The sequence below is a fragment of the Adelges cooleyi genome, unplaced genomic scaffold, assembly GCF_023614345.1.
Source record: "Adelges cooleyi isolate 19-005CV unplaced genomic scaffold, UGA_ACOO_1.1 ACOO_flye_CR_arks_rails_tigmint_CR_PRNA_574, whole genome shotgun sequence".
NCBI classification, from domain to species: domain Eukaryota; kingdom Metazoa; phylum Arthropoda; class Insecta; order Hemiptera; family Adelgidae; genus Adelges; species Adelges cooleyi.
The window spans coordinates 14,868,413-14,884,636 of NW_026096268.1; the positions used below are offsets into that span (position 1 = coordinate 14,868,413).

General features: G+C 32.4%; 1 protein-coding gene across 1 annotated transcript; it reads left to right on the plus strand.

Moving 5' to 3' along the window:
- Nucleotides 1-1,841: 1,841 nt before the first annotated feature.
- LOC126842644 (glutathione S-transferase 1-like) lies at nucleotides 1,842-6,152 on the plus strand. Its single transcript, XM_050579697.1, has 6 exons — nucleotides 1,842-1,957; nucleotides 3,770-3,911; nucleotides 4,068-4,126; nucleotides 4,629-4,770; nucleotides 5,536-5,703; nucleotides 5,803-6,152. Exons 2-6 carry the CDS (start codon nucleotides 3,771-3,773, stop codon nucleotides 5,944-5,946), a joined length of 654 nt encoding a protein of 217 aa, XP_050435654.1. The 5' UTR covers nucleotides 1,842-1,957; nucleotide 3,770; the 3' UTR covers nucleotides 5,947-6,152.
- The last annotated feature ends 10,072 nt before the right edge of the window (nucleotides 6,153-16,224 follow it).

Consider the following 16,224-nt stretch of genomic DNA (forward strand, 5'->3'; position numbering starts at 1 on the left):
ATAAAAAAAAATGTATTTACATTTGCCAGCATTAAATACCATTATTGTTACCTCCGCCAGGCTACAAACCTGAGTTTTTTTTTTTGAAAAAAATTAAAATTAAAAATACCAAGTAATAGTTTGCAAATGGTGAGTGTTGTTTGAAATATTTGTATTTGTATAACTTGAAAAATTTTTTTATATAATTACATTTTTATTAGATAATACGTTGATAACAATGATTTTAACAATTTGTTATTTATTTTTGATGTAACTAAATGAAACACAGAAACTGAAGTTTAAGAGTCAAAGACAAACAAATACTTTTATTTAAGTGAAAATGTTATGTGGTTTAAAACGTGTTTTAGCTCCGTCCCTACTATTCGACGACTCCACTGTGTTGGATATTTTGTACACTGTGTCTGAACTATTTTCCACTGTGTTACATTTTTTAATCTTCCAAGGATACAAACCGTGATCGTCCTACGTCTTGGGTTTCGCGTTAGGTCTTAGATTTCCGGAATCGCCCAGGCGGATAACGACGGCAATATGCCTAATGGGAATGGACCTCTGTAAACTGGTTTCACTCCCACCCAGCACACTATCCAATGACTCAGTGGAACTGGCCCGGTTTCCCGTTTGAACCTCTACAGGGTGATTCATTAATATCGGTTTTGAAAATCTTATACAGTTGAGCGGTGCCGTACACAATAACGGCAACCGGTTTTGTGCGGGATTCCCGCCGTCAACAGAGGTACCCTAGTCATAGTTTACCGCCCGCCCGTCCATTGGCTATGGCGAGGGTACCTCTGCTGACGGCGGGAATCCCGCAAAAAACCGGTCGCCGTTTTTGTGTATGGCGTTGCTCACCTACTCGAAAATTTCCAAGCGTTAACACAGTAAAGAGACATCTATTTTGATATGAAATATTGTTTTTGTTTCTCTAATTTTTTTAACGCGTACAGACTATTTCTGTACAAAGGCTTAACTGACTGTACGTTTTTAAAAACACTCCGGATTAAGATTTAAAATTAAAAACATTTGGATTATTCATAACATCCTACATAAGGTGTCGACCGAGGGGCGATTTTTACAATTATTTTTAGTTAAATAGTAATTTCGATTTGAAAAGTGGCAATTTTTATTTATGGTTTTACAATAATTCAAAAAAGAAAACTAATAAAATATGTACGTTGATCGATACATTATGCAAATGTTGATAAATCCATATGTTTTTAAAACTATTGTCGGATAGAGTGTTGTCAAAATTGTAATCAGTTGTTCTCTATCAAAAATACACAGATTAAGAACCCTTTAAGAATAAGACACTAATTTTCTTTTACAATAATTGAAATTTTTTAGCATGCCCAGACAACATTTTTGGTAATTTATTCTCGAATGTGTTGCAGCTGTCATGAGTGAAATATTATTGACTTGGTAGTGATCTTCGGATGTACTCCTGTCCAAGATTATCAAGTCAATAATAATCTGTTTTTAATTTAAAAGGATAATAAAAATATATGAGCTACCATTCGAGTTTCAAGAGATGATAGAACTCTAGTAGAATTTCCTGAGAAAAGATTTGAATATTATTTATTGCTTTTTGAGTAATTATCATCAAAGCTGCATTACTCAACCGCACAAAGTGAGTCTAAATATTGTAAGATAACAATATTATATTAAACAAAACCGTTTTCAAAAAGGAAAACTACAAAAATGCAATAATTATTCTAAGAAAAACATAATGTCCCGTCCCTAATGATTCACTCTGTACACTTTGGACACAATACCATGTACTGTACAATATATTCATATATCATTAATAATACATGGGCCACAACATAGTGGGGGAAGTGCATACCTTAAATATAACCGGCACGCTAGCACCGGCCACAATATTATTACACTCGAGCAGTCGACACAAGCAGTGTTTTCCATTCAGTCAATAGAAGCACATTATATTCAACAACACAGTCAGGTAAATACAAAAAAAAAATGCTATACTTAAACGCGTGAGGGGGTCAAGTGGTCTAATTGAAAAACCAACGGGGCAAAGGTAAATGCAATTTTCAGTCATGAGTTAAAGTTAAAAATTATCAATTTATTTAATTAAAAAAAAATACCGTGTATACATATTATGCACCCGTTCGTTTACAATTCAGTCCAGTGTTGATTTTCAAGTAGATTTTTGTTTTGTTTTGTTTCAATTAGTTTAGTTAAACAATTAAATAATTATTATCACTGTTTATCCGGTAAACTGTATAGGTCAAAACAAAAATCAATACCTTCTAACAGCTATCGCATAGAAGTTAAAATAATGTTGGTAAAGGTTTTCACAGTGTAAAAAGTGAAAGGATAATAGAAGCCGGTTCAAGGTGCCACATTGTTTCGGTCCGTTAAAATTATAATGTTATGTCATTTTACCATGACTTAGTTTTGTCAGTATTTTATTTTCCCATCAAACCACTAAAAAAACACCGTAAAAACAACCTCTGATTAAATTCAACCTCGGCATACTAATAATATGTTCTTGTTAAAAACACTGTACACTAACAGAAATTCACGTGGGAAATAGATATATGATAATTAAAACGGGTTATGAAAATCTACAAATCAATATTTTATAAAAAATGTCGGAATAAAACCAGGGCAGGTATGCCAAACGGGTTAATTAAATTAATGTTGGTTTTATTTTTCATTTTATTTACAGTGTAGAGTTTATAGAACTATTATTTGTAAAACAAACAACAGTTTTAGTGAAATTGGTTGACAAAAAATCGTATTCGAACAAAAATAAAAGTTATCAAGCAGCGACAATAATAATAATAATATTGTTATCGGTGTTTAGTATTGTATTAAAACGTTATTAATTAACACTTTAGTACAGATGAGCAAGAAACGCATATTGTGTTTCATATAATATTATTACAGTTTATCGCGGGTCAGTTGGTATAAAACTGTAACACAGTAGAGAGCAAGTTCGGTCTGGGATAGTCTGTACACATTGTACTTGCACTTGCGATGTAGATATTCGAAAACCGGTTTATAGTGGATGGAATGTGAACTCACACAATTTGCAGTGGACTTAACTTATGGTGCACATTTAAACTAATTTTACACATTTTACCTGTACAAAGTATATATTTTGTTTATTACAAAATTATCTAACAAACAAAAATTGTTACATAAAAAATACAATCTTTCGATTATTGTTTTAAAACTTTTAATTATTAAACGACTTGTTAGATATTATTTCAAGCTCAACTCTGATGTGTGGAGATACAATTTCTTACATTCAATACAACTTAAAAAACAGAGCCAAGTAAAATATAGTTTGTCGACTATTTTATCAAAAAAAAAACATCCTATTTATCCCATTTGTTTACAGTCACCAATTATTTTACTAAGCTCTATAGAGATTTAGTTGGAAATATAATATGTATTAATTGATTGTTTTTTCAATATTGAAAAATGGTAATGTTTAGAATATTAACAACTAATACAGTCAAGGTCGAAATAATTGGATATCATTGTAGTCAATGTTGGGTGTTGGATAATTATTATGATTATTAAACTCACAAGCAAATCGGTATAGAACAATTTTATAAAATTTTCTACGGTCTAAAACATGTTCTTTAATTATTTTTCTCAAATAAGAATTTTACTCTAACCATAAGGAATGATTATCAGAAAGTCTGTCTTTTTTTTTAAAATCTATTTTTTTTTTTTTAAGAAAAACTATTTTTGTTACCTAAATTATATTGTAACATCGGCTAATCCGTGTGTTTAGAATGACGGTCGATTTTTACTACACCCCGGGCAGCCCACCGTGCAGAGCTGTTTTGCTCGCAGCCAAAGCCATCGGTCTGGAGTTGAACTTGAAACCCTTGGATCTCCATCACGGCGAACACTTGAAACCGGAATTCGTCAAGGTAACGCCATACAATTTATTAATATCGGTTTTACTGTTTCTAAATAATATTATCATTAATAATAATCGGGTAAACAAGTCGGCGTATGCTTGGATAATTGTTGCGAACAATAATTATAGTGATTAATAAAACCGCGTTTGGTCGTTTGTGTTTTAGATAAATCCCCAGCACTGTGTTCCCACTTTGGTCGACGGCGATCTAGTACTTTGGGAAAGGTAAGTTTCAGTTATGATAATTAATTCCACCAGACTAAAATATAAAATAATTATTCAACGTGTTATCTGCCACTGTTATACACACATAGGAAGTTGTGTAGATAATTTGTTATTTTTTATTCATAAACTGTGTCAAAAAGCCTATTTTCGAAGCCAATAAAAAAAACCTATAATGAGATTGTGATGACGGTTTCCTATTCCTCGTGTGCGTTTCATGTAGATTTGGTAATTTTATATTGTATTATATTATACAGAGAATATTATTTATATTGCCCGCGTTACAAGGCTAAATTACATTGAACGAATCGTTATTGCCGGGTGTGGCATGTCAAACGCACATACAGAGTACATTAAATATTAAAATAACCACAAAACTAAAAAATCAATTTGTACTGAATATCGGTCAGAGTATCTAAACACAGTGTAGACGACCCAAGGGTACACGATTACCGCGTTGTAACTATTATAGTGTTTTTTTATTGTGTTATTTTTACTTTTGCAGTCGTGCCATCATCGTGTACTTGGTACAGAAATACGGCAAAGACGATTCGCTGTACCCCAAAGACCCCAAGAAGCAAGCGTTGGTCAACCAGAGATTGTACTTTGACATTGGCACCTTGTACGCGGCCTTTGCCGACCAATACGTAAGTCCTGTGGTCTAGAACTGCCTTTATCGAGGTCCCTAATCAGTTAAAAGGGATGGAGCTGAAGCCCCGTGGTGTATATGATACAAAGGGGGTGGGGGGGGGGGGGTATCGAACATTTGGTGATTTGTATGCAGTTTAAAAATGTTTAGCAGAAAATTATTTTAAAAAAGTCTGTTAACAAATCTTTTATTAGTCGGACAAATTTCTGATCAAATGGTACTCTAAAAATATAATGTTCAAAATTTCACTACTCGCTACTAAAAACATTAAATAATATGCTTTAAAACACAATTATTTAGTTAAAGAATAAAACAATATTGGTTTTTTTAACTGATGTTATTTGCCAGAAAATATGTTTAAATAAATTGGTTATTTTTTTATGATTATAATCTTTAACTAGTTTTCATTCAATTTGCGAGGGAGGGAGGGGGTGCTGAACAGATTTCTTCGTGTAGCAACACTGTAGATCCGGAAACATACCTAAAAATTACAAAATCGAGGAAAACACCCAAAAAAATGTACATATTTTTCAACTTGTTGTTTCAAATTTGCATGGAATATTCTTAAGATAAAGTGCTATCGACAAACGTGGTCAATCCAAAAAAAAAAATGGATGTAGTGTTAGGACTGAAGGTCTGAATATTAGACTGAAGTTCATAATCCCTGTAGACCCGTGACAGTGCCCCGGTCCCACTGTACTGGATTTTATTTTTTATATTATTATTAATCAAATAATCACCGGTTGTGTTGTATGTTATACAGTATCCGTACATTTTCGCCGGTGTGCCCAAAACCGACGACAAAGAAAAGAAGATAGCCGAGGCCTTGCTGTTGTTGGACACTTATTACTTGAGCGGTACCGCGTGGGCGGCCGGCGATTCCATCACGCTCGCCGACTTAAGTTTGGCGGCTTCCGTGTCCACGATCGAGGTGGGTTGCTTCTTAAAAAAAAAACGCCTTTGAGCTATTTGCATAAAAATAATATATATATATATATATTTCAATATTAATCAATTTGTCTTGTCATAGGCCGTGGACTTTGATCTGTCGCCGTTCCCGAACGTGTCCAAGTGGCTGTCGAAGGCCAAGACCACGTTGCCGGGTTACCAGGAGCTAAACCAAAAGGGAATCGATGGGTTCAAAATCATGGTGGCCAACCTCACTAAGAAATAATAGCAATAACGTTTTTATTTTGTTTTTTTATTTCACCACTACAATAACGTTTAATTTACGAAAACACCATTATACGCATATTTTTATGATATTTATTTTTGCACGTTGGCAATCGCATGATGTAACATCGTATGTATGTATATTTTTTTTTTTACAAATATTTATTTATAGAAATACCGAATACACGATCAATTTTTTAGTCGGTATATTTGTCATTTTTCTCTTTTTTTTTTAAACCCCTCAATCAATACGGTTTCGGTAATAATGTGTTTTTTTAATAATAAATACCAACGCTCATTGACCATAGGCGCGATTCTAAATTGGAGAGTGCTTAACCGTTTGAAAATGCTCTACATTTTCCTGGTATTTAAATTTAAATTAATTAGGTCAATGGTATTTTTTGTTTGAGCAAGGATGTTGTATAAGTGTCAACTTAACATTTACCACCTTACTTTCTTATCATATATTACAGGTGTTTGCTTGTTTTGTAAATTTGTCATATCTTTTTCTATACAATGTAATATTGGCAAATCTGTAAGTCTGTCCCGTCTCATTGAAACCCTAAGCTAAATCTTTATCGTTCTTGAACGTCGACAAGATGCAGAACTAATGAGAAGTGTGACAGCCACCCGAAATTGATGGAAACATAACACTGCAAATCGACTCTGCAAAAAGCTTTTGGGTTTTTTTTTTATACATTAAACACTTGCAGTAAGTCGAATCTCACCAATATATTATTTAACGACCGGACAACAGCCTGTGGCATGTGAGTGAATCGCAAAGTACACTCACGCACACTATATGCGATTACCAACAAGCCTTCAAGGTTGTTGCCTTGGTTACAGTAGTGTACAACTCGGGGCGAACGATTAGAACTGTTATAATAATACATGTATAATATTATCATGGTGAGGATTATTTTGAGAATACAAAAATCAGCCCCCGTCAAAAGGGTTAACGGGCTCAAAGTAACAGGTATAATAGCAAAATATGTTATATGAGTGGCATTTTTCCGAGAATTTTCAAGTACAATAACATTTATTCTATTTCATTTTTCTTAACTTTACATCAAAGCAAAGACCATCAGTTGTGTTATTTCAGGTTTTTTTAGCTTAAAGTTTTTTTTACCATTTACAAAAGTGGGTCGTTCGATAATAATGCCTAAGCGCGTGACATAAAATATTTTAATCTTAATATAAATCCGTTTTCGTCAACGGGGACGGGCAGGAGACTTATGAGGGCACGTGCGAGAAATAAAATGATCATTGGATTAAAACGAGCCTGTTCTATTGTGAAACCGAGAGTAATTTCCCACAGAAAAACTAGATTTATACATTTTGTGATTCAACCTTTAACCGTCTCTCACTCGTGCGACAGACGTGAGGTTTACGTTTAAATAGATTAGATACGCGGGCGAAGGGACCGTAACAAAAACCTTTTATTGAAAAAGATAATATTATTAAATATTTTCCACAGTGTCTCTTTATTTTTGTCGAAAAAATGTTACACCACATTTTCACATCCAGCCAAATAGTAAAAGGAGTTGACTTTTTTTTTTTTTTTAATTTCGAACCCACCTTAGTACCACAGGCAAAGAGTTTTTGAAGGGTACAGCCAAGTAAAACCACTTTACAGGAAATAAACTGTATAGAAAAATTAATTTCTGAATCTTTGGATTAACCTTTCATACATTTACTTATTGGAAAACTTTTAAATTTGTGTTTGAAGTTTTGTGCTCTAAAAGCTGTTTACCCAAATTTTATTTGCAAGCATATTATTCCAATAAAAACACATCATTATAAAATCCATACCAAACGATTTTTATTACTTTTTTTTTTTTTGATTATTCATCAATCAAAATACACCTAGAAAATGGCCAAAATGCCATGTTTTTCTGATAGGTTTAACAAACAGCTTAGCAATGACAATTAGAATGTAATTATTTGGGAATCGTATAGGCTTGTCAAGAAACGATTTAAAATTGAAGCCTTAAGAGTTTTACTAAAGAAACGGTTGTTTTTTAATATAATTTTAACCGCTCTCTTAGATAGCAGACTTGTTGTACTTTAAGTTATGAAACTGTTTTAAAAATGTACTCCGACTTGCTGATTTTAAGAAAAAACAACATTTTTAACAACACCGAGGAATAATAAAATGATCTCATAGCTTTTTATTGAATTTAAATAGGAAATCATCATTTCAAACAGTGGAATGATATGTCAATTGCCAAAAATCAGTTTCCAGACTATTTTGTATGTAAGTGATAACTTGAAGAAGTAATTTCATGCATAGACACTATAGCCGCTTGTGTCGACTCCGGCCTTATGTAATTATACCATTTAACAACATGTACTATATATTATGAAAAAAAAGAAGCTAAAATATTTTAGGACTTATCGAAATATGAATTTGAATTTTTTTTTAACCTTATATAATTAATTTATCTAGCTAGTTATGCAACACATAAATAAAGTCTGTAAAACAAATACAACTCTATTTAGTTTATTTTCAGCTACTGACAGTTCAATAGTGAATTTAAAACCGTGCACCGACGACTTCTCAGTTAGAAAAAATTATTGCAAAATGTCTATAGATTTCTACTACGATACTTGGAGTCCACCGTGCAGAACAGTGCAGTTGGTGGCAAACATTTTGAATGTCAAACTTAACCCCATATTGATCGTACCCGGCAAGGGAGATACGCAAAAAGCGGAATACAAACAGGTAGACTAGAGTGTTGGATAAAGTAAAAAAATCTATAATATTTTTTTAAATAAAAACCCTAATGAAATATATGTTTAGTTGAACCCTCAACACACCATACCGACTATTGTGGACAACGGGTTCGTTTTGAGTGAAAGGTAATAATAATTAAGCTGATGTTGTTCGATTCTGTTTATTAGTTCAAAAAGTGAAAATAAAATTATATATTTTAAAAAAACATTTATATTAAACTTTGTAGGTTTAATTATTTATTTATGTTTATTATTAGTTGACACTAAAGTTGTTTAATGAAAATGTTGTCAAATTTCAGCCGAGCTATCTGCAAATATCTCACCGAAAAATATGGCGTCAAACCCAAAATCGGTTTTACCAAAGATCAACTTTACCCAAAAGACCTTCAACGCAGAGCTACCGTCGACCAACGGATGGATTTCGACTTAGGAGCTCTCTACCGAAGGGTTTCCGAGTATTTTGTAAGTAAAATCCATCATAAAACCAATTTATTGTTTATAATTATTATTACAACACTTGCTGCACCGGGTTTAGTAACAATAAAATAGTTTATCGCCCCGAATAACAAACACTATATCGTGTAATAATAACTAAAACATAACAAGTTTTTTTAGCTGTAGTTTAGTTGTTTAAAAATTTAGCACCGAATGACTGTTTATTGTTCACAGTATAAACGACATAACGTTGAACGTAAATAATATAATTTAAAAAGGTTAAAAATATGCTAAGAAAAGCAAAAAAGAAAAAAAAAATATGTTGCTGCGTTATTTATTCGATAATAATTATAATTATTAAAATCTCGCTTTGGCGAAACTTTTAATTAACATTAATATTTTCCTTTAAAAGTTTTTAAGTAGATTGTGTTTAATTAAAAAAAAACCTTTTAACTTTATGGCCTCCAAGTTAATATCAGCTTGAAAAGTGGTTCGATATAAAAGTATTATTGATTACAATATTATGGCAAATTGTAATAATAGCTGACTGATATTTGACTGATTTGTAAACTACTCAAAGACTTTACTAATATTACATTATCTTGAAATTATTGTTCACACAACGTTAAAAAACGTCTACAGCTGCTTTTGGCAATGCTACAGCTGTTGTCCGTTCATAAAAAAATAGATCTAAAATTTCTACTTTTTATTCTCTGCTAAACTCGGGTGTATCTATATATTATTATGTTTTCTATTATTTGATAGGGTCTTCGTTTAAATGTTGAAAAAGGGTCGAAACTCGAATGCCTTTTATATGTGGCTTGCTTTGCAATACTTATTATATCCTACTTAGAGTTACAAGTTTACCATCGTACCATGTTATATTTATATTTTGTATCTCATTTACCATACTTTTTTGATACATAATAATATAAAAATATCAAAAAAAAGACGTGCCAGTAATTCAGAATGGCCTACTTTCGGCAATACGCATTTTGAATTTTAACTATAGTTGGGATTAAAACTTGGAAATCCAAAATTGAACTCTTTGGGGAATATCCGATAAGCTATTCCGGCGATTTTTTGAAAACTTTTGCTATTAAAATGTACAATTATAACTTGAAAATTATTTTTTACTTAAATGGCATGTTACAACAAAGCGAACCCGTTTGTATACATTATAATAATAAAGTAAAAAAAAATCAATTAAAAATTCTCAATAGAGAATGAAGAAAATGAGAATTTAGCGGTAGCTGAGGTGGTTATAAGACCAAGAGGAGATTAAAAAATGATTTTTTTTTTAGTACAAGCAAACTTTCTCAAAAATCACTAATAATTTATTCATTATGAAAAATACACTAATATGAGAACTAATTGATTGTTAACTAAAGATATTTTTTTAGAACAAATAATAAATGGGAAATTGAAAATGTTGCTTATTATATCAAACGTTTTGTCGACCAATTGGAATATTTATTTTATAAAACTTAGAAATGGATTTTTTTTTAAATTTACTTAACTCCATTAATATTTCTTTTTTTGTTTTGCAAACGCTTTTATACCATTCCGATTGTAAGCCCGCTACTTTAACCAAAGCCTAAGGGCATATAGCAGTTTTTATGGGGAGTAATAAAACGATATTATTATATAATGTTATAAGTTTGTAGTTATATATGTAAAAAAAAAAAAAAATCAAAGGTCAACTCCGAGATAACTTTTTTACTGTGCAATTGCGCAACGCGTTTACAAGCGATTGACGGTAATTATATTATTCTTGTTAGAAACTGGCTAATATGATTCAACTGTGAGCACAGCTGTTGTCGTAGAATATTATACTTAGCTCTGCCATTCTCCGACGGCTTTGAAGTTTAAAAATCAACTCCAATTAGGACGGTTTTAACGGAACCCCCCTTTTGGAAAGATAATCCGTTTAATTATACTCTGTTCAGTTAAGACGTTTGGCTTAAAGCCCGGGCGATTTTTTAACACTTTGTCTTTTTTCTTTTTCTCTCCTCTGCGCAGACTCCAGTGTTTATGAACGGCGCTTACGGAACGGCGGCTTTGCCCAAGTTGAACTCGGCTTTGGAAATCTTAGACACATATTTGGCCAAAACCAAGTGGGTGGCTGGACCGGAAATAACTCTGGCCGATTTTACTTTGGTGGTCACCGTATCAAATCTGGAGGTAATAGAAATCATTTATATTAATGTCAGCTGGGTTGACAACAGTTGTGATTTTTTTATCAATTCTGTTTGACTTTTTAGATAGTGGGATTCGATTTGACCGCATACCCGAATATTGTTCGGTGGTTTAATGCAGCACAGCAATCTTTACCAGGCTACGAAGAGGCCAATCAGCAAGGAACCGTTGAATTCAAAGAGAACATCGAGGCGAAATTGAAAAAATAATATTACACTATATTGCGATAGTTATTTTGTTTGACACGTTAAAATATGGAAATTCCAATATCTTATTTTGTTGTTAAATCATTTTATAAATAAAATTAAATACACACAATAAACGTTAGAATATTTTTTTAAACTATTTTCGGGTACTTATATAATGGTTATGAACTACACAATAGCATGAACAATTATCAAGACAATATTGAAACTTTATCTAATAAAACAATGTTTATTACTAATACCTATTGGATGATGACAGATATTTTAGAAAAATAAGTAAGTACATTTTTTTAAAAAGATATAAAAAGTTTATTAAAAATCAAATTATAGGCGTTTGTATAGAAAAACGATTATGATAATATAATTTATGACTATACATTATAATACAACAATGCTAACAAATGAATTGGAAGACTAAAAAACAATTTTCTAATAAAGAAACAACCTACAGTTCAGCTAATATTATAAGTAAGGACTATAGTTCTTCAGTACATAGAGGATTGACATTTCCTTACAGTTATTATACCATAATATTTTATCTTTGTCTGTTTACATATTTTTTATTAATAACGTTGAGATTTTTGTAAAAGAAACTTCAAATAAGCTATTGTTTAAAAATAACCTAGACTACACTCTAAATGTCAAACTAAACAAATGGAAATTATACGTTCTCAAATATAGATAAAATAACAAATTAATAAAATTCAAAAGCAAGCCATATTAAAATAATAGTGTAAAAAAAAAAAATCAGATACAAATGAAACGTTTTTTTTTCAGACAAGTAAGTTGTAGCTGGTCGAGTGTAGTACTGTTTTGGCATTGCTTTAAGTTTGACAGTGATAATTGTGTTTCAGCCGACTACAGATAATAATAATAGTGCAACGCCAATAGAGACTAAACGGCATCCGGACAACGTTGGAGACGAGGCGGCCAACAATGCGGTTATTAAACACTCGAACAAGACGGCCAAAGTAGTATCGACAAACGGAGGACCTGATAAGGATAAAGAGCTAGTGAAAACGTCAAAACTGTCAAAAGAAAAGCCCAAGGGAATATTGCGCGATGCCTGTCCGAAGAAGAAAAAAGAAAAGAAGCTCGTTCTACTGACACGCTCTCATGTCTACGTCGAGAGCCATACCGACCACGGTAGACAGCAATGCACATTGGAAAACGATTACCAAAATAGCCCTCTGGTTTTGACGGTGAAAAAAGAGCAAGCCGGCAAGAGCAAACCAAGCAAACGTCTGATCGGTCTGAACAATAAATTGTCTCGGGCCAGCAACGTCAGATCAGAACCACCGGCCACGTCGAGACGGGCAAACGACCGAATCACAGGTGCCGGTGTCATCAACGCTGCCAACTCGACGAATGGGAAACCCCCCCCTTTGATGCTGCCGAAGGTCAAGAGCCACGAGCCAAAGATCATCATAACGGCCAAGCCGAAAGCAAAGAAACCGATTTCGCGTTTGCCCCAAGCCGCGACGAAAACGGCCGACGAAGGCAGCAAAAATGTTTTGTTTTCCGGTTTCCTCAAGTATTTGAACAGAACCGATGAAACGGCAAACGCTCCGGATCGATCAAACCCGACGAAAGACGAACGTGGCAACACGATAATAAAACCCTTTAACAACGCCAACGAAGGAACGCCACACGCGTTGCTCAATCCAATTCGATGGAGAATAACAAACCAGCCCCGAAGTTCTGAAACGATAGAGATGGAACACTTGGAAAACGTCGACCCCCGTAAGTAGTCAACCGTACGGCAAACAGATCTTTGTTTAAGACCAACGGCATCGATTGGGATTCCTGTATCTTCCACAAAAGAAAATGTATAAGTTACCAAACGGTTTTTACACCTTTTTACATATTAAAAAGAACATCAGCTATACGTCTTATTTATTTCTAATAAAATGTCTAAATGAGTAGCATTATCCATTGACATTAACATATTATCTGATGGTGAACTCTTATCTCTCGAGTGTTGCAAATAATAATATTAAGTTTCTCCAATAAAAAACTACAGTACATTTCATTAGCATTTAATTTAAATTTAAAGCCTTTTTACCATGTTCATATGTATATGTATATATGAGTGTTTTTATACTGAAGATTACTAAAATATTGACACATTTCCTAGCATAGGTATAATACATAGTGTAGCTGTTTTTATACATACACATTTTAAAGCGGCTAACGTCGGGTTGGTAAATTGTTCAATCTACTCAAAATCGGTTTTGAAAACTATTACTGTAAAATTCAAATACAAATTGGGTTTAAAGCTCTGTTTGAAAACATAGGTTAGATACATCATCGAAAGCGATTTTTCCCATACAAATCCAAAGGTGTAATTAAGGGAGGGAGAGCCCATTTCTGGAAAAACCCTCCCTAGTAGCTCAAAGGCTACATAAAAAATTGTACATACGGTATTTTTTATAAACTGAAAATTATTTTTTAAAAATGTTTTACTTTTTAGCGGTTTTCGTAACTCACAAAAAAGGGTTATGATACAGATAGATATTTTGAAGTGAAAATAATATATTGCGACAATCTTGATTGAACGTGTATTGGGAACAGCATGCTTACTTATTAGATATTGAAGCAAATGCTCTTAAGTCCGAATTTATGGTAGCCAACAACTGTTGTAAAAATTATAAGTTTGATTCCAGTGAATAGGTTTTGACCCATCTTATGGGGGTTGTAGTGACCTGTTTGTTGGACTTAAGGTCTAAAAGCCTGACATAATTTTTAGGTGTTCTAAGACTAATTGTAGGAATATGGATAATAATAAAATACAATACAAAAAAAAAATATATGTATTAATAATAATTTATAATTTGTTTTATTATTATATAAATAATAGTATATTATAAATGTATTTACAGTTTTCTCATTTCTGTAAATTCTGCCTAAAGGTAGGTACAACAAATTTGTGTCTATACCGAGTATGTTTAACATAATAAAACTCCAAGGTCTTTTCTATACTAACGCATGTAATAGTACGAAAAATCTGAGTACATCTACCATTTAGGAGCTTTTTTATGTGTATTATTATGACTAATATGTTTTTTCATATCGATACGAATTTAAGGTAAATAAAACGCAAAAAAAAAATATTACTAACCGTGTAATGTTTACGCATTTATAACGTACAACGAAAATTCAGAGCATAAAACAAAACCTTACATAATATGGTTTCGAAACCCAAATTTGGGCGTCAAAGAGCAATCCAGTGATCACAGATAAAAGTACAAATATCGATAAGAGCATGAGTACCTAATAACAATTATGTGCTTGAAAATGAATATTTAATTTAAGGGTGGATATGATTAGGGTTACATTTGTTACATTTTTGTTCTAAATGTATTCACTTTTTGTAATCTCTGGTGAAACCAGTTGACATTGACTATTTAATAAAACATTTCAATTAAAAACAATTTTTAGTCGTTAGATAAAACCACTCTTCTATGTTGGAATCTATAATGTAAGAGTGACTAAAGAATTAAATGCTCTCAGTTTGTTAGTTGTACATTCACCGATTACATACTTAGCATACTACAATACATTTAAATGACAATTACACATAGGGCTTTACACATTAAAGGACTTGCTTCCACAAGGAGTTGAACAAAAGTAAAAAACAAATGATCGCTCTGAAGAGCAGTTTGATACGGGACAACAACATAGATACATTGTCAGAGCAATGTTTATATAAAGGTTCGAAGGGTCTTCAAATCCTTCATTTTTAAGTGTTAGACACATCTCTATAATTGATTCACTAACAGAAGATGGGCTGTGTACAAATCTGATGGCGCCTCTAAAAAATTGCCACTCAGAGCGACCCCCCCCCTTTCTAAATACTTCACTGTCGTCTCTCTATATAAATGTATTGCTCAAATTACCCATATATCGTTGTTAACAATACAATGAAATTGACTACGGTCAAAGTGTAATTTTTTTTTTTTGGGGGGGGGGGTTTGCTTAATAAAAAATAAGTTTGATCACGGATTTTTTTGAGAAAATTGTACATGTTATAGTTTTGTTCTAGATAATATTAGGTCTAGACCTTGGGTCTAATTTCCCCGACCTAAATCCTTTTAAAACTTTGCTTAGAAAAGTGAAAGAAAGAAAAAAAATTCTAGCTTTTCTATTGGGAACGGTTTAAATTCCACACAAATTTGGAATTAGTTTGACTTGGTAGTTGTTAAATCTTAGAATTGCGCCAACCAAATTTTTTAAAACTTTCAGCCTTTTTCCCAAGAGTCGGAGGGTTGTTGAAATTTTGGGGTTTTCCTTGTGCGATTTTGTTGATGAAAATTTTTATATAGAAAATGCTAAGGTTATAAGAAATCGAAAATATTTTCGAAAAACATACACTTGTGCACACATGAGAATGTTTTAGTCATTATTTTTGGCATCGATAAATTTTCATACATTTTAAGCAGAATAATACGTCGATCCAACGACAAAAACAATATATAAAATTGTCAATGTTCGAATTTCGAATTTTTTTTTTTTTTTTTGAGTACATCTGTGTTACTTTTTACTTCGAAAATTCGAAGGTCATAGCAAATCGTCTAAACTTGAAAATGTTATCGAATCGGATATACTAAACTTAAGTACGGCTATCGACGGATATTCTCAAAGGAAAAGTCCATTACAAATTTGGGTGGGCCGAGCTGATTGAATGTGATAAATTCACTTTT

Bases quoted from the DNA above. Each gene is read 5' to 3' on its own strand.
- LOC126842644 (XM_050579697.1), top strand. From the start codon at position 3,771: ATGACGGTCGATTTTTACTACACCCCGGGCAGCCCACCGTGCAGAGCT. The intron at 3,912-4,067 runs GTAACGCCATAC...TTTGTGTTTTAG, and splicing joins TGAAACCGGAATTCGTCAAG to ATAAATCCCCAGCACTGTGT. The intron at 5,704-5,802 runs GTGGGTTGCTTC...GTCTTGTCATAG, and splicing joins CTTCCGTGTCCACGATCGAG to GCCGTGGACTTTGATCTGTC.